Source organism: Equus asinus, chromosome 10 (assembly GCF_041296235.1).
Source record: "Equus asinus isolate D_3611 breed Donkey chromosome 10, EquAss-T2T_v2, whole genome shotgun sequence".
In the NCBI taxonomy this organism is placed as follows: domain Eukaryota; kingdom Metazoa; phylum Chordata; class Mammalia; order Perissodactyla; family Equidae; genus Equus; species Equus asinus.
In genome coordinates, this window is record NC_091799.1 from 79,489,107 (window position 1) to 79,509,307 (window position 20,201).

The 20,201-nt window shown below is 31.9% G+C and overlaps 1 protein-coding gene across 3 annotated transcripts in view; it reads right to left on the reverse strand.

Moving 5' to 3' along the window:
* NIPBL (NIPBL cohesin loading factor) overlaps positions 1-20,201 on the reverse strand; it is a 194,986-nt gene that overhangs the window by 90,435 nt on the left and 84,350 nt on the right. For all 3 annotated transcript variants that reach the window (XM_070519754.1, XM_014831165.3, XM_014831167.3), the window contains exons 2-9: positions 19,060-19,202; positions 17,034-17,199; positions 15,033-15,160; positions 12,212-12,311; positions 11,487-11,638; positions 6,013-6,173; positions 4,978-5,074; positions 718-1,344 (exon numbers count right to left, since the gene is read on the reverse strand). In XM_070519754.1, coding sequence (XP_070375855.1) covers positions 718-1,344; positions 4,978-5,074; positions 6,013-6,173; positions 11,487-11,638; positions 12,212-12,311; positions 15,033-15,160; positions 17,034-17,199; positions 19,060-19,123 — 1,495 coding nt within the window. In that variant the 5' untranslated portion in view covers positions 19,124-19,202. The remainder of the gene's footprint in view (positions 1-717; positions 1,345-4,977; positions 5,075-6,012; positions 6,174-11,486; positions 11,639-12,211; positions 12,312-15,032; positions 15,161-17,033; positions 17,200-19,059; positions 19,203-20,201) is intronic.

The following is a 20,201-nucleotide window of genomic DNA, read 5'->3' on the forward strand; positions in this document are numbered from 1 at the left end:
GTTTTCACCAAATAATCAAGAACTTAATAGGGACTTACTTTTATTTGATTATAGTATTATATAAAGCACAAAAAAAGCCCATAAACTCATAGAACAAGTGTCTTGAAACTCCATCCTAATACACTAGTCGGACAAAAGGGAACACAACTGTATTCACGCACAAAAGATCCTTGATCCTTAAGGTTTGCTATTTAACATTAACTTAAAATTCTTTCCATAATTTGTTTTACTAGAAAAAAATCATATTATTAAGAGGCAGCAGGATTGGAAACCAAGTAAAAAATCTAATTGCATAATAAGCATACACAAAAACTTTTCTTAAATGTACTGATTCAAAATAATTCTATAGCAGTTAACCTTGTTTTGGCAGAAAAACGGTGAAGATGCAAAACTATCTTAACATAACTTGTGGTAAATGGAAGTGATGTAGAAATGCTAATGCTCACTTTAATAGACAGCACAGATAAATTGCTAGGTACATAATAGGTAACAGACTTGTGATACAGAATTATCAAATCCCAGATAGTTGTTTCAGATAAAAAAATGAAATCAGGAATTTAACTTCTGAAGTATGAGCATTAGTAATACAAATATAACTTAGGACAGACAAAGAACTATAAAATATGAGAAAAAAGAGAAGTAACTTAAAAAAACTTTTTGACATTATAATTACATATTTTTCCAGAGTATGAAGTGGTAGTAAAGAGATTATTTTACCTTTATCTTGAACTTCTTTTGAAAAGCGCTCCCTTTCAATAGCTGATTCTCTCTCTATTCGCTCAATTTCAGCCAAAGCATCCAATTCCACTTCATCATATATAGGTCCCTGTTGTGATACCTGTTGCTGATTCTGTACCACAGAAGTCTGGGGCTGTTTTGCAGCAAGTGAAGTGTTCTGTTGTAAAACAGGCACTTGATTTGCTGGAAGGAATGCTGTTTGTTCTTGCTGCGACAAACACTGAGCAGCATTTAGTGGGCGGTTTACATCCTGTGGAGTAATGGGTGTTTTTGAAGTCTGTCCCGGGTACTGCACATTAAAAGGAATATCATTTTCTGAAACATTGCTATTTTCCATACCAGAAAGTATATCCTCTTGCTGGTCCATGTCTGAAGACCTTACACGAGAAAGTCTTAATGTAAGTTTAGTAGAGTCCTTGGATGGAGAACTAATGATATCATACATTGCAGCTTTCTCACTCTGGTCTTTTTCATCCTTGCCTAATTTCATTTTCTTTTGCTTCTTTTGTTTTCTTTCTGGAGAATCTAGCAAGATGTCTGGTGGAACATCTCGAGGTGATGAACAAGGTAGAGGCTGAGATTGTAGGATTAAAGTTGGTCTTGATCCTAGAAAACAATTCAGCAAGAATGAACAGTTGTGCTAGTTTTACATTTTCTTGCACTCTGATAGAAATATTAAGTGACAATGTAGTAACGCTAAAAAAATTAATAAAAAAATAATGAATTATCTAATCCAAGCTACTTATTTACAAAATACAAAAAGAAAGCCTAAAGACCTGCCCCCATGGTCTTTTAGCTTGCTGGTAGATGACTGTAGTTTGAATTGAAGTACAAGTACTCCATCTTCCAAACCAGTATTATACCTATTTTTGTGCCTATAAAATATAAATATTTAGCTTGAAAATGGCAAAAAGAACTCAACGTTTCTAAAGATGATACAACACAAATATTTTAGGTATGCTTTCAATGATTATCTGGGAAAACTGACATATCTAAAGTAATAATAAGTCTGTCAAATTACAAAAAAACAACAAATTAATCCTAGAGACTATACACAGTCACACAAATACTTACTGGTGTAAGAAAAATAAAGTGGAGAAAAACTACAAATATTAGAGTGTTCACTTCACAAACTCGTGATAAAGTACTGATTTGTACCTTTGTATGGTCTTCACTTTCTCCCTCCACTCAACATCATTTATACACTCTCTTCAGCTTGCTAATCCTCCTTTTATTAGAAAAATATACAAGTCCAGCAAATTTCAAGGCTCAAAAAAGTATCTTCAGCCTAGATCCCATTCAATTAACAAACGCTATATGATACTAGAAAGTATTAAAATAAGCTAAACAAATGGTAAAATTCTCCTAGTCAATAATCTGTTAAATGAGGGAAAATAGTATGAATATGCTTCAGAAATAAAAGTATAATTGTATCTGAATAATGTATGCAATACATTTCTTGTCATTAGACTATTTATAAAGTTTAAAAACCCACAACAAATTATAAAAATTAGTCAAGACAAAGGTGCTTTATAGAAAGAACTTAGGGGCCAGCCCTGTGGCCAAGTGGTTAAGTTCTCGCGCTCCGCTTCTGCAGCCCAGGGTTTCACTGGTTCAGATCCTGGGTGTGGACAGAGAACTGCTCATCAGGCCATGTTGAGTCAGCGTCCCACATGCCACAACTAGAAGGACTCACAACTAAATAAAAGAAAATAAAACTATATACTTGGGGATTTGGGGAGAAAAAGCAGGAAAAAAAGAAAAAAAAAGATTGGCAATGTTGCTGGCTCAGGAGCCAATCACTAAAAAAAAAAAAAAGAACGAACTTAAACCTAGACTTGTCTTAAATTAAGGTTTCAGTGTTTAAGTCTATACATATATGTGATTTTTCCATGCTACATGAATATGCACTCTCAATTAGCAATGTAAATATATTTAAAGTATGATATATAAAAAATAACTTTTTAGAGAACATATCTATTGGATAAAGTGTGATAAAGATGCTATTGGAGCAATTTACTACAAATGTTAAAATCTGAAGTGATATCAATAGACTGTATTTTTAGATAGAGCTTATACAGGACATTAAAAAGAAATGAAACAAACATTTCTGGACCATTTATTTTGTGTCAGAGCTTGTGCAAGGTGCTTTGCACGTGAATTCAGTTAATTATTTTAGAACAATCTTGATGAGTATTATCGTTATTTTGCAGAAAGGAATATAAAGCTTATAGAGGTTAAGCATCTTGCCCAGGTTATATAACTGGCAAGCCTGAAGAACTTAAACCCAGATTTGTCTAACATCTGAATTATAATACACTATATTGCCTATGTATTTAAAATTTATGTGGCAAATTATACATATTTTAGAACAAACTTCAAATTCCAACAATTCATCTAAAAATCAACTTAGACTAACTGGTGATGCATACAACCTTTAAAACTAATTGGAAAACAACTTCACGAACAGAAGCAGAGGCTTCTGATGAATACCAGTCACGTGCCGCATAAAGACGTTTCAGTCAACAACAAACTCCATATATGAAGGTGATCCCATAAGCATAATATAGCCTAAGTGTGTAGTAGGCTATACAATTTAGCTTTGTGTAAGTACACTCTATGACATTCACACAATAATGAAATCACCTAATGAGCCAATTTTCAGAATGTATTTCCATCGTTGTGATGTACGACTGTAAGGTGTTTGTGAGGCTGAGGGTGTTCTAAAGTTTTCTCTTTTTATCTAGAGTTATCTATCTATCCATCCATCCATCCTCAAGAGATAGAGGGAAAATGAGCTGGTTATCTAGATCAACCAGCTATCTCAATGTTATTCCTCCTTGGCAGTGTGAATAATTTCTGACCCTGACAACACTTGTGTGATATGTACCTCACTTCAATGCCTCACCTACAAAATAGAGTTACCCTGGAAGTTGCTCACTCTTTCAGAAGGTGGGTTATTTTTATCCCTGAAAATTCACAGAATTATAGAATTAGAATGGCTCATAAAAGATGCACTTTCACCTCATGAAGAATGTCCCTGATCAAAGAGTTAGAACACAATCAGTGAAAAAAAAATCTTTACAACGAGAGGCAAATCAGTCCATATTTCAGATGGTTATAATTAGAAATTCTCATGGATAGAGAAAATTTATTATCAGCTTATATTACAAATAATTAAAAGCTCATTCTTTAAAGTGGAATATAATATTCTCTTCCAACAAATTCTGAAATTATAATTATCAGACTTTAATTTTAAGTATTTTTAAAAATAGCTCAAACGTGAACTTAAATTAATAGTTTTGTGAATCTATTAGACACGGAAGGCCACACAAGGTTCTTTGTGAATTTGAAGATAAACAAAATAAAATTCACGTCCATAAGATAGTACAGGATAAGTTATTAGAAAAAATATGAACTAATGGTTTGAGGAAATTAAGGGAGGGTCCATGGAAGATGTCCCATTTAACTTAGAACTTGAAGAATAGATAGGATTTTAATAAGCACAAATGAAAGTAGATGTAAGAGATTTAGAGAGGTCAGACAGAACACGCCAGATTTTGATAAATGACTACAAAAGAGGTGAGAGAAGACTAAGATGATTTAGGGCTGGAATAGCATCAAGAGAAACAGGAATGGCAGAAAGAACAGTGAGAACATTTTGAACATGAATTTGAAATACCAGCTAGATATGAGGAAGTTTTGTCTGGAAACGAAAAATTACAACCTGGGAGACAGGACGGGAGTCAAAGACACTGACTTGGGAGTCTTGTTCACAAAAGTAATCAATGCTGTTACCGAAAGTGAGTAAATAGCAAAGGAAAAAAGTACAATGGCAGATTAAAAAGTCTAATGGTAGAAAATCTTGAGAAACAGAAGAGCAGAGAGAAGAGCTAATGAATAAAAAAAATCAATGCAAGAAGTAGGAGGAAAACAGGTGGACTGAATATAAAATAAGTTTTTTTGAGGGGTGTGGAGGATGGGGAAAGCTGATCAACAATTTCAAATGTTTCAGGGAGGGTAACAAGGTTGTAGTTTGAAAAGACCATTGGATTTATCAGTGAGAAAGAGGACATATACATTTGAAAATACTATCAATAGTTTACAGGGATAAGTAGAGGTATTTTTCTAAAATAAATGGAAAACAACAGAGAACAGTTTTTGGTATCTTAAGAATTCTGAGTTCTTTACTCAACTTGAAATGTGAAATGCTGAGGGAAATTTTAGTTACAATAATACCTTTAGGAGTTCCATCACTTCCAGCAGGGGAGCATACCGGCTGTGGAGACCTCAAGGGAAAAGATGCAGCATTCCTCATTGTTGAAGAATCTCCATCCTAAGAATAGAGTATAAATTTATATCCAGAATGATAGGGGAGACTTTATAGAAATCTTTAAGAGAACCAATAAAAGACATAAATTACTGACAGGTAAAGTGTTGGTATTCAAAAGCATAATTCTTCTGCACTTTCCTGTTTTCTTCATGGTATATCATAGAAGAATTGAAATTGTATCCAAAAGAATCAACAGCCTAAGCATGGCAATGAATAAGAAAATTGGTATTACTAGTATGCTCCATTTTTGCTTGCTATTTTCTACCAAAGGAGCTGTGAACACCCTACCAGACTGAACGTTATGAGGGCAGAATCCAATGTTATCTCTGTTACCTTAGATACACGTAACTTAGGTGATAATGCCACCAAACCAACAACGAGACAAATTTCCAGTATATGAACTACTTTAATAACATCAAAGCAACAGGAAACTTCAGGGAAAAAAATTTTTTACAAATCTTAGAGAGGGTAAAAGAGCTAAGTACCTAAACAAATGTTCATTATTTAAGAGAACATTTTTGTGTGAGCAAGCATTTAAAAATGAAATTATATTTCATTAAGAATATAAACCTCTAGACCAGAGGTTGGCAAACTGTCTCTATAAAGGGACAGACAATAAATATTTTAGGCTTTGTGGGCCACACACAGTTTTTGTCACATAATGTTTTGTTGTTGTTGTTTTAAAAATTCTTTAAAAATGTAAAAACCATCCTTAGTTTGTGGGTAAGACTACTAGCCAGTTTACCAACCCTGCTCTAGACTAAGCTCTGTGGATACAGGAACCACATTGTTCATAGCTAGATTCTCAGATCTAGTATAATCCTTGACATACAATAGACATCCTTTAAATTGTGGAACTGAAATACTAGGTTATGAGATAAACATTAGAACTATTTTATTAACTACTTTATTACCTTAATGATAACTAACATATTACATACATCACTACTTAGCCTGTGCACCATGTGTAGGTAGTCGTCACTTGAGCCATGTCTAGGATTATCAGCATGATGATTAGCTGAATTGCCAGACAACGGACCAGAAACTTTATTATCATGTATGTTTCTCAAACCACCTGCAACAATGGGACTTGATACCGATGCTGAAATTAATAAGAATAATAAAAAAAAAGCTTTATAAAAATAAACTGTTAAAATTCTTGGAAGACATTAATAATTGTTCACAAGAAGTACTTTAAGCATACAGAAATTACAGAGAGTAATATAACGAGCACTCTTGTACTGACTATCCGGAGCTTGATCAAATCTTAACACTGTATCACATGTCATTTAGATCCATTTTTGAAAAGAAGTAAAACATTAGATAAGGTGGAAGCTCTCCATATATCTGCATATCCCTCTGCTCTACTCCCCTCCTCTTACTCCCTAAAAGGAACTACCATGTTGAAGTTAGACGTCACTCTACCTATATCTTTGTACCTTTGTTATAAGGAAACAGATTCCTAAATAATAACATAGCACTGTTTCGCAGATGTAATTTTATGTAAATGGTATACTATTTATATGTATACATCCTTCTCTAACTTTCTTTTTAATTCAACATTATGTTGAAATTTGTCCATTTATATACAAGTAGTTTTAAATTCATTTAAATAAACTATTACATAATTCTGTTGTATAATGTACACAATTATCCATTCTATGTTAGATATTTAAATGGCTTCAATATTTTTGCTGTCAAAAAAATGCCATAATGTATATTCTTGCACACGATTTTTTTACAATTGCATCTATGAATGAAATTGCTGGGTATATGTCCATTTTTAAACCTTACTAAATATTAACAAATAGCTTTCTAAATTACTTATGTTCATTTGTATGCCACCACTAGTGTATGAGTGTTCCTACAGCTCTTTTTCCTTGCCAACAATTTTTGTCAATCTAAGGATGGGAAATGTCTCTGACTGTCACTTTAATTTGTATTTCCTTGATTCATAGTGAAGCCAAGCATCTTTCGTGTATTGGCCATTCAGATTCCCTCCTTAACACAAAATCATAAATATTTTCTTTCAGAAGTTTTAGTTTTGTTTTTTCACACTTAGGTCTTTAGTCTACCGTAAAATTTATTTTTATGTGCAGTGTGAGTTAAGGAATCCAATTTTACTTTTTTCCATAAGAATGACTAATTGTCTCAGCAGTATTTATTAGAGAAACCATTCTTTCCTCACTAAGATATAATACCATATGTATCAAGTTTCCATTTGTTCATGGATATGTTCTTAGACTCCTTATCAAGTTGCACTTCACCAATGTTCTACTGTTTCATGCCTGGACCAATATTATAATAAATCTTAATTCCTGTTAGATCAAGCTTCTACATCTCATTCCATTTCAAAATTATCTTGCCTACTCTTGGACTTTTATTCTTCCATATGAATTTTTAGAAGCAGCTAAAGTTACGTAAAAACCCTACTTGGCATTTTTATTGATATTGTATTGAATTTATAGATCTGGGGAGAATTCCAATCTTTATCCTATTGAGTCTTTCCATTTATGAAGAAGGAATAATTCCTCGTTCTTAGATTTTCTTTTCTCTTTCAAAAGTTTATAATTTTTTCCACAAAGGTCTTCTACATTGTTAAATTTATTCCTAGGTATCTTATGGTTTTCCTTGAAAATGCTAATGTTATTTAAAAACGTTATACTTATAATTGCTTATTTTAGGTGTATAAAAATGCAATTAATTTCATTATAATGATCTTGTATCCAGTAACTGTGTGGTATGCTTTCAGTGATTCTATTATCTTGTCTGTAGCTTCTCGTAGATTTTCTATGAAGAAAATCATACCACCTGAAAATGACACTTTTTGTTTCTTCTTTTTCAATAATTACATATTTATTTTATGCTTACCTTCCTGTACTGACTAAGACATCTACTTCTACAAAAAATAAAAGTGGTGATTATAGGCATTCATGTCCTATCCTTGATTTCAAGGGGAATGTTTCTAGTTTTTCACCACTAGGTGGATAGCCTTTACCAGGATAAAGCTGCATCAATCAACTCTCATTCAGTGAAGTTTGCAAATCATGAATGGAAGCTGAATTTTTTTGAATGCGCTTTTTTACCTATTAAGAGACACAGGATCCTCATCCTTTGAATTACATTAATTGTCTAATATTAATCAATCCATGTATTCGTCATATACATCCAATTTTATCATACAGACTGATAACACTACTTATTTGGTTTGGTAATATTTATTTAGAAATTTTGTTTCCAGGTTCATAGACGAGGATTGGTTTATAATTTTCCTTTCTCATACTTTCCTCACCTCTCCTGATTCTGGTATCGAGATTATCTATCTCTATAAGATGAACTGGAGTGCTGATGTTTTTCTTTTGTCCAGAATGTTTTAAGATTAGAATATCTCTTCCTTGAATGCTTGGTAACATTTGTGGATAAAACTAACTGAGCATGTTTTATCCCCTCCCCTTCTTTTAAGGGAGATAAACTTTGAACTACTGAGGGAGGTATATGCATTTTAAATTATTATAGACATAGTCAAACTGCTCCCTGAAAAAGTTGTATCAATTTATATCCCTATGAAGACTGTAGGAAGTTCAAACTTCCCTGCACACTTGTTGATACGAGGTATCATATAACTATAAAATGTTTACTAATCTGATAGATATCAAATTTTATTTCATTTTGATTCTCATCTCTTGTTAGCCAGGTTGACTATATTTCCAAATATGTATTAAACCTTTCTGTATCCAATTTGTTTTTTTCAGTAAATTGTCTGTTTACTTCTTTAGTCTATTTTTGTTTTATTCTTATCAACCTATATAAGATCTTGGAATAATAAAAATTAATAGTGTGTTTGTAACAAATTTTGAAAACATTTTCCCCTATATTTACTTGTCCTTATGTTCTTTCCTCTTATACAGAAATTTATAATTAATTTGTGTTTTTTTCATTTCTGAAATACAGGTTTTAAGGGTGCTTAGAAATAAGGCCTTCTTGACTCTAAGATTACCAAAAGTTTACCCATATTTTCTCATAATTTTATGACTTAAAATACAAACATAAATAATTTATCTAGAACATTTTTACTCTAGATGATCTAGGAATCCAACTAAAATTTCAAAATGCCTAGCCAATCAACCCAATATGATTTATTAAACAATCCATCTTTATATATTGATTTAAAAACGCCATCTTTACAATGATAAAATTGGAAAATCACCATTTTCTAATTACCAGTGTAAAAACTGATGAAATCAGAATCATTACTGGATGCTAAATCCTTTAGGTAAAAGATTAATGGGAAACAGAATATTTACACGATCTCAAAGTATCACACTACAGATTACTTAATAATTGCAAAGGAAAAAAATATGTACTTTTACAATGAAGAGATGAAGTGGTCACCACCAAAACATCACTAATAATGGGGCTACTTCACATTATGTTCCTTCCGATGCAATGCAATATAAAGTACACAATATTACTTACCTAGCACTGTTGCCAAAAATATTAACTAGAAAATAATAAAGGCTTTAAAGATAACTTCCAGTTGATAGGGAATATATAAGCAAATTAAACAACACTATGAGGAAACACTGACATCTACAATATGGGATTTTCTACAACAAAAGTAGGACAGACTCTTCAAAACAACAAAAGTTACTGCCATGGGGAAAAAAGATATGAGACTGTTCCAGATTTAAAAAGACAAAAGAGATGTAAAAACCAAATGAAACATGCGATAAACTAGATTAGAACATGCTTTGAAAACAAGACAAAGATTACGAAAGATATAATTGGGACAACTGGCGAAAATTGAATGTAGGCTAGATATTAGATGATACTATAAAATTATTCTTAAATTTTTAGGGGTGAATTATTATATTTGATGTTTACAGAGGAGAATTTTCTTCTTCTCAGCAGGTGTATTTAAGGGCAAAGAGTCATCACGCCTGTTGGTGAATGGGTTCACTGTAACCATCTTTCAGCTTTTCTGCATGGTTAAAATTTTTATAATACGAAGTTGGAAAAAATGTTTTAAATGTTACCTTTCACATACTCTAAATTCCCATATATATTTTCCTGTTCCATTTACCTATCCATTTGTTCCTCACCACGTTAAGTTTTCTTACTTATAATAACTTTAAAATCTTGGTAGGGCTAATCTGAGCAACGTTTTCAGTTCCTCAAGTATCTGAGAACTTCCAAGAAATAACTCATTACTAAACAGAATCTCCAACTCTATTTCTCTTTTGATTTTGTGAATTCAACTTATTCTTGTGAAAAAGTTAAGTTTATCTTGTTAAAAAAACATCAACAGTATTTAGGGTAGAACTTTACGTTCTTTCCTACATATACTTATGTAAATATGGACATTTCCATAAGACACAAATGTGTCCTTGTAAGATTTTTCCTCTTATTAATTACACTTAAAATGTTCCTCACATCTTTGTGTGCCAGAGCATACTAATACTTCATAAGCATCAAGAGCCTAAATATATATATACAGGCTTATGTTCAGCACTCACACTAAATTCCATAATTTTGGAGAAGTCCATCCCAAATGTGTGATTTGACTCCTAGTTTTTCCTTGAGTTAGTGTATGAAATAGTCTCAACCTAGTATTTCATTATCAAGCTTTGGGAAACCAGAAATTGGTTGCTTTGACAGATGACTAAGCTAAAAGTTTATAAGTTAAAAAGTTTCTAAACGAAGGAAGTTTTGACTCTAGGCATAATAAAAAATAAGAATACACATAGGAACTAATGACCGACTGCAAATGTTAAGAATTTGCTGTTAATTATGGAGGATAAAAACATATATATGTTTGCCATATTATCTTTTGCACTTTGTTGTAAAATTTTTCAAAAAAATACAAATAAATTTATAGTTATAAAAAATAAATAATTTAGAAGTCATGACAGTATAATCCCAAGGCAATATAACCTTAAAAAGACATAATATTATCAACATTTGACTTCAAGTGAGAACTAGTAATCTAACCCGAAAAATTTTTGCTTCTAAGATTATTCACTTTCCTCTACTAGTACTGTACCTGTTTTATAGTAAATTTTTCACACTATATATACTTCACCAATTAAAACATAATTCTTTGATTTAGTGCTACTGTAAGAAGAAAGCCCAATTAAAAGAAGCAGTTCCTAATGTCATAACTACATATACTCAGGTGTATAATAACCTAATCTAAAGAGTCAAATGACACTATCCTTCTACTTCCCAAATGATGAACTTTCAAAAGATAAATGTAATGTTTTTAATGATTTAAGCCGTATCTTAAAAGAAGTGTTTACTGACAAATAAGTATATAGTATAGTATTTTAGCTTGATTTTTAAAAATTATAAAAGGAAAATAAGTGAATTTTCTTGGAATTACAGGCATCCTGTAAATAAACAATAACTTTCTTACCTTGCTGCATCTGTGGATGTGTTGTATAACTTGAAGGATGGGAATATGGCATGTATCCTGCAGGGCTTTGTGGGGCATATGGACTAGGCACTGGGCTATTTTGTTGTGGCATAAATCTGTTCCCAGAGCTTGTCTGTGGTGGCACAAACCGGCTAAAACCCAAAATCCAAATAAACAATATCAGGAAATAAAACAAACATGCTATTCCTTAAAATTTCACTGTCATAAAATTCTCCAAACTCTAATCTGTAGAAAATAAAGTCCATGTGGAGAAATTTTGAAAAACAGCCATTTAACATACAAAAGTCATTCACAACTCATAACCTCAGAGTTACACTAAACAGTTTGTAAAAACTGAGGGTAATTCGTTTTTTTTTATTTACAAAGAAGTATCCACCTGTTTAAGATATATAAAGCCACGCTCCCTAAATTCTACTCTATAAATTTTCTTATTTATCTCAAACTCATTGTTTATTTTAACACATTGTTTAGTCTGTATGAAATTAAGTTACTAAGATGATAGCTACTTCAATTAGTAATTAGAGCATTTCCACACATAACATTTTAAAGCAAATGCTCACGTGGGTTACTATTTAAGGCTAAACACTTCAACTTTTTAACTGCATATAATTCATCATTACCTAAATGTATGTATACACTATATATTCACAAGCATATTCATCACAGAAAACAATATTTAATAAAATGAAATTTTTCTATATTACCTGGAGGGGCTATGTGAGATAGTGGTTTGTTGATAATTGGAAGATGCAGGACTACTGTGCATGGAATTCTGAGAAAGTTTATATTGAGACATCATCATTCCTACACAACACACAGAAATGGTAAACGTGATTTTCTTTTAATTGTAAAGTATCATTTAGATGATTTAAATCGATTGTTGTTCTACAAAAATTCAAAAGTTTTGTTCTTTTTTTTTTTGACCAACATGTTCATTTTGAATAGCAAAACAGACTAACTGTAAATTTCAAGTACACCAATTTTACCAAAACATTCTTTTACCATATAACTAACCCAGGACCAGAGATAAAGATTAAATTTTCTTTTAAATTTTACTTTTATACTTAATGTCCTACCATTTAGCCTTAGAATTGAAAAGAACTTTTAGAAATCATTTTATCTAACCCCTGACCAAATACATACTTCCTTCTACAATAGGCCTTTGGGTAATTTTTTTTTTATTACAAGGAATACTTTATCACATACATCTCCTGTCATTAGCAGCCTAATTTTACAGTGCTATGTGTTTCATTGTGATTCAGACCTAGGTTTTAAAAAGTATTTTATTTGGGGGCCAAAGTTTCAGCTGCTGCAATTTCCATCTAAAAGTCTTTTGATGGACAATAGAATGTTCCTATTCTTTCTTCCACAATAATTCTTTGACATATAGTAAGGATTAAATGAATATTTGATTAATGAATGAAAATGTAAGGATAGCTTTCAGATTCTCACATTTCTTTTCAAGCTAGACATTGTTCCTTCAATTGTTACATAAATAGCATTTTGTTATACAGGAGATGCAGAAAAATTCAGTTATTTAGACATTTTTAAATCAAAGATAAAATCTATGATTACCCCTGAACTTTCCTATAATATGTATAGCCAATCTTTTGGGCAGCTTCAAGCATCACATTATATTCCCAAATTTCATTTCCTGCAGTTGATATGAAAAGTGAGTTTCACCAGAAACATTCAAACAGAAGCTATACGTTCATTTGTCAGGAATACTACAGAAGGGATTCTAGCACTAAGACAGTGGTTGAATTAGATGAGGGCTCAAAAATCACCTCAAAGTCTAACACTAATAGCGTGTTGTCTCTTGTATATAGTCTAGATTTCAACTTCTGAGCTTTCTCTTCCAACTCAAATTCAACAGTAAATCATATGTTCCATAGCTTAATAATTTAAATACTATAATTATTGTTGCTGGATTCTTTTTTTGAGAGGGAGGGCAATACTCTATGAGAAAAAAAAATTCCCACTGAATTAACAGTAATCACTGAGACAAGCTAGAATTTCTACTTTGAAAGCAATGGCTTTATAAATAAAAGGGCCAAATGAAATTCTAATAGTCCTTTCTGATTATCTCAAAGTTCCAAAGAACTATGAATAAAGTGATTTGCACATTATTAGATTTTCTCCACATTTACGTTTAGCAACCAAGAATCACTCTTTTAAATTTTAAAGCCAGATATCACCAGCAAAAAAATACTTAGGAAAAAAAATCACAACATCCAATGAATCAAATTTTTAAATGCTAGTTTATATTTCTTAAAAGTAGGATATGAAGAAATCAAACATTTTGTACTAAGAAATAAGTATATGTAGTATAAAACACAAAATATCTGACTGAAAGGTAAATAATGTACTCAAGTTTTTCACTGGAGTCATTCACTCTCAAATTAAATATTTAAAAATAGAATTTACAAAATGTAGTATAAATAGCCTTGGAAGACTTGCTTTATTCAATCTTATACTTACATTATTCTACACTTAATGCTCTTATCCTATTAGTCTTTCTTCCAATCAACAATCTCTCCATCTTTTCCTTCATTCCATCATTCTTCCAGAGCATGTGTAATTCTAGTTTTCCTTTCACCCATTCCTATCTGTCTCCTACTACTGCAATCTAGCTTATTAGTTCTGGTGATGATTCAGTTTTGTCCTAAACATCTGCCTTCAATTTGCTGAAAGGTGAGTTGGGCATAGGTATTTCCACGGATTCACGTTGGGGAATGGATAGTAACTATGCAACTGCTTTAAAAACACAATTCACATGCAAATACACAAAACCAACAGAGTAACACTATTAAAAAACAAAACTAGGAAATAAATGGAACAGAGGTACTGCCAATAATCTGGCAATATTCTTGAATGCAGTTAATCATTAACGAAGTTGGACCTTCCTGAGTTGTCTAAACTATTCCCTTCTATTTTAATCTTGAGAGCCAAGTAAATACTTGGGCTTGCCAGATCAGCAAGCTTCAGATCAGAACAATACTCCCAATTCAAAGGTTCTCTTTCACTACTTAAAAATTATATCTGTGTTGGATATCATATTTTTATGATTTTTAGATACTCATTATAAATGGATTTTTTCCCCTTAATAATACTTATTATAAACCTATTTTTCTGTTGATAAGGCAACAGAACTATTAAACCAATTACTATAAAACCATGAATGTAATCACCATCAGTACTAAAGCTAATACCTGGTATAATTATTCATACACGTATGGCATGTTGAAAAGCTCTGCAAATATTTTTATCATTTGATTAATGAAAAGACTTTTCATATCAATTCTATGATTTTCTAAAAAAAATTCCTTTAAAGTTCTTTGAGTAAACAAATACATTCTGAAATATCTAACAAAATACACTTTAAGCTCTGTCCAATTCCCAAGAAATTTAGTTATATATTAAACTATAAGAATATTAACATCCATCTAGTTTCCTTCCTGTTCTTGACTTGACTCAAGGTATATAAAAAAATATACTATGAAATTCAATTATGAAGAACCTCACCACTTTGTACATATCTGTTCTGCATACTTTTCTCCCTGAAAACGTTAGGACTCCTTGCCAGGACGGCCTGCAACAAGACTGGTATGTCGCCTTCTGGATCATCACTGCCAAGGTTATCTTTCAACTCTCTGGCATTGAAAAAATAAATATCAAAAATTAAAATAGTGATTAACTAAGAACTCCGTATTCTACATTAGTTAGATAACAATTCACTAGTGAAATTCAGAAAAAGCTGAGGCAGAAAATCAAGAAGACTTATGGTATAAAAATAAATCACACAAGTATGTCTAACAATTTCATGGATTTTTGAAGATGCTACTGGAAGAAATAGCAAATACCAAAAATGACAGAGGGGAGCTCTTCTAAGGACAACTTTTCTTTTCCATTTTATTTCAAAGAGAAAAAAAAGCCCAAAACATTATTTTATGGAACTATGAATTTATTTAAGAATGTTCACATTAGTTTCAAGGTAGAAGATAGAGTCTACTCTAAACTATTCAAAATAATGGAAGGGTACAGAGGTGATAATTATGCACAGAAGCTGATATTTGGACTTGGAACATATTTTCTCCATTACATCTAAATATAAGTAAGTCTGCCTTTTTGAGAATGTCCTCAGAATGAAATACTGTTGCAACATTGGTTAAGACAAGACCCAGAGGTTATATAATTTTTCCATTTTACATGCTTTTCTCAAATAAAGTCACCAGGGGGATAAGAAACCCAGCAAATGGTTAAGGACAGTTCCCATTTTCAATAAACTCGAAAGTAAGTAGCAAAGTAAATTCACAACTATGGAAAATAAACGATAAAATTAAATATAGGCAGTGTTTCTAATTTTACATTTTACAAGTCACTGTTCCACTCATTAAATCTAATAAGAAAGATTGATAAAGATGGTGTCCAATGATAAGATTCAATAAATTTCTGGGAGCAACCTTAAAGCAGCTCTCCATAAAATAAATCATAACTATATATGTGCTATTTCCTTTATCTCTTTAAATATTTGGTGAAAACTGTTGACTAAGTATGTACAGACATAAGAAGTGATGTAATATTTAGACGTTGTTGAATTTCCGGAGTGACAAAATATTAGCATTATAGTTCATTCTTATTTTAACCAATCGTTTCTCAGTTTCTCCATCAGACAATTCATTTAGTAAGTATTCCACCCTAAAGTCATCAGTTTTAAAAATGCTTCCAAAGTATATACTGCATTTAATGGCAAAGACCTCTCCATGATAATGTGCTTTATCCTCATTTCCCTCTATAATGAATTTTAAAATTAAAAAAAACAATTAAATGAAAAGATACATGAGTACCACTGTGTACTGGGATGTGAAGGGATAAGGATGAGAGATTTAACTTGTATGTATGTATAACAAGTATGTACTGCTTTTATACTAAAAAGTAAAATTTAAAAAGTTTACTCATGCAAAATTTTCTAAATAAGTTATATAATTTGTTTATATTATTTTTAAAAGCCTATTGTGTGAAAACACGCATTTATATATTCAGATTGTATATCCTGGGAAAAATTAGTCCCAAATTCTGTAGTAGCCTTTCATGGAGTTAGCCCTTGAGTTCTTGTTATACTTCTCATGAAAAGCACGTGGGCCTACTCCAAATAAAGCCAGCAGCATAGTCCCTACTGCCCAGGAATTCTAACCATTTTAGCAATACCAGGAAAAAGGGGGATAGCTTCAGGAACAATTTTAAACCTCTAAACAGATCCATCTTGATGGATCCCACGATTATTCCAAAAGAGTTGAAAAGATCTTCATAGAACTACATGGGTCAGAACTACCGTCTCAAAATAGCTAGGGCCTATTTAAATTTCATTAGTATCTCATCATAGTAAAGCTCTATTCTCACTTGGATATTGATATATATTAAAAACAAACTATGTATTTAAGTTTTCTTGAAATAGAAACTTAAACCAGGGATACTGATTCTCTTAGTAAGATCAAAGCTTTTCACTTTATTTTAGACTGTACTTACATGTGATCTGTTGATACCTGGTTGAGGCTATGGACAAGCTGTGAAACCAAATTATCATCCCTACAGGCCAAAAGGCAGTTCACCTCTTCTGCTATTCTTGCATTAAAGAGAAGGCTCTTTGTAGTTGTAGCAGGTAAAGGGGATGGTAGAGGCAGTTGGTTCAGGACTATTTGGAATAAAATCAGATTATTAGAAATTGAGTGACTGTAAGAAGTCTCTTTAGTGCTTACATATATTTCGGGATTAAAAATAAGTTATAAGTATCAATGTGACAAACTATTAAAAGGTATTCCTCCTCTCCCTCAACAAACCTCAATCAACTCTAAAAACCCCCAAAACATCACTTGGACCATAAAAAATTATACTGCTCTCTAAGAATAAAACTCAGCTCCTTTATATTCATGCTGACTTTTCATATCTTAAATTTTTACTAATTTAATTAGTGAATCGCCAAAAAGGTAAGGTTAAAACTAAGTAACTTCTAAGAATTGAGAATACATTAACTAATCTTATTTATTTTTGCTTATAAGATTTATCAGAATCACTAGTACTCTCACATAAACCAAGTAACAATACCTAACTCTTCACCAGATAGACAAGTAATATGTTTTTTAAAAGCTTAAGTACATATAAAAATTAAAAGCTCACTTTAGCAAGAAAACATTCATAGAAGAGGATTCTGGAGGAAGAAGAATATCTAAAGAGTTTTGCTATAAGTTACAAATTCCTAAATAGTTTTCTCCTCCATTCTATTCTAACAGGAAACAAAAGGACATAAATGTTTTACAGTAGTTTAAATTCAGCTATTTAATGTCTCTTCACATAATGGAAATGTGTTCACTTATCTAAATCTTTGTTTTTGGCTTAATTTCTAATCACTTACACAGTATACCTATCATGCTGCTCAGCTCCAATGGGTAATAAGTTTTTTGTTAATAAAAACACAGGGAATAAATTACTACTTAATAAATAGGGTTTACTGGGCAGACAAACTTTTAAAATATGAGGTACACCTGAGATAATGAGGAGGACAAACAAAAAGAAACCCCTGGTAGTATATCTGATTTTGCACTCCTACGTATTACGAGTTTATGCCTTACTGACAACAAAGTGATGATAAAAACTAAAGACAGTTTCAAGTTTTCTTACCTGAACTACCCTAACACGACCAGCTACTTTCTTATTATCTCAGACTTCTTAAACTAGCCATGCTAGTTTCCTACCCTCAAAGCTGCAGATTGTTATCTATTTTACCCCCACTAAAACTAGCTGGAAATTAATAACAGCATAAAAATAGTATTTGAGGGACACTGAACACAGATAAAAACATTTCTTGAAGTTACGTTCTCATAGCTCCTTTATTATAAAGCCCTAAATCTTCCATAATGCTCTCTTCTAATACTGAATTTCTATGATTCTTTGATGTTGTAGGAAATTGCAGCACTCCAAACAAGATCATGAAGTTACTTTGTGACTGTACAAAGAAGAGTGTCATCTCCTCACCTTCTATCCTTCCTTCTCTTATTTTTTTTTCCCTTTATTTATTCAGGTAGGAAGACATAGGGACTAACATTCTGGGTACCTTTTGGCACCATTACCCAGGGACTAAGGATTAGAGTTGCCTACCAAAAGAATGAGTCCCTAAAAAATTGTGTTACACCAAGTAAGTCTCAAAAGAAGGACAATGTTCTTTAAACGTTAAGTGTTGAGAGTAAAATAGGCTTCTGACATCTATGACAAACTCCAACAGAATACTGAATATGACATCCAAAATAAACATGCCTAAGATATTAGATTAAGTCGGGCTATCAAATTTTCTTCTTTGAAGGGGAGTTTCAGTTACCATTTCTATAAATGTGTTTTATAATCTATATTAGTTCCTATATGCAAACCCATGCTTCTTCAGTTTTGAGTTTTCTTAATGCTTTGTCTCATCTTCTTTGTCCTTATTTTTGGATTTATCCCTTTATCATGTAAGACCTTTAAACAATATAACACATATATTAGATAAATTAACCAAACTTACGGTCTGTGAGACTAGCAATCCCCGCAAGAGTAGTGATGGGGACATGGGGCATATCCCCATTCATCCTGAAGTTCTGGAATGGTGTTGCCTATAAAAGTACTTAGTTCAGGTGCCAGCTGTCATTACTTCCCATTTCCCAAACACTGCAACAAAAAACAATTATTTGTAAAATATGTTAAATATATTATAATTAGGGAAATACTTATAAAAAAAATTTTCTGCTTTTCTTGTTTGTTCAAACCTATATAACAATAATAGCCACCATTCACACACTACTTACCATATGTTAGGCACTGCAAAGTACTTTGGATATATTAATTCATTTACTCCTCACCAACAACCAAGTAGGGTAGGTACTATTATTTTCTGCATTTTACTGCTGAGGAAATTAACTTACGGGAGTTTAAAACAACTTGTGGAGCAAAGATCAGAACCCAAGCAATCTGGTTCAAGAGTCTGTGTAACCAGGAGGCTGTACTACTAGACAGGGATACTCAATTTTGACAAGCACTGTAATTCTTTTCCACATTATAAACACATTAAAATGCTTCAACTTGCCTTTCTAGCTGTCGCTCACTATTCTCCTACATTAACCATCCTCGCCAACCAAGCTGATCAGATTCTCTTGAATTCACCTGTGTTTTCTCATTTTTATTTATGCCTTATATATTTCCCTATCTAGGTAGCCCCATGTGTATTTTAATCCAAATCTTGTAATTCTTCAAGATCTAGGGCAAGTTCCCACTACTTTATGAAACCTCAGACAAATTCAGCCAAAAGCCATCCTACCTTAAACTACCCTGAACTAATAACATTTATTGCCCAATGTTCTTTTGTAAATACTTATATATTCCTTTGTGATATTCTCTGAAGCTTGTCTTGTTTCATCCTTGTATAATTACTTAATCTTTATGTACCTACCTTGTCTTCCCAACTATTACGACTTGCTTCTTAATAGTAATCAATCACATACTCAATACATAGCCACACAAAGGACAGAGAAAGGCATGTGTTGTTAACATTTTAATGTTCCTATACAACAATTTAATAGATTTAAATACTCATTCTTATTATGATGTAATTCAGTGTGCATGTGTATGTTATATACACATTCTGCAAAATTTCTGAACACCTTTTCCATT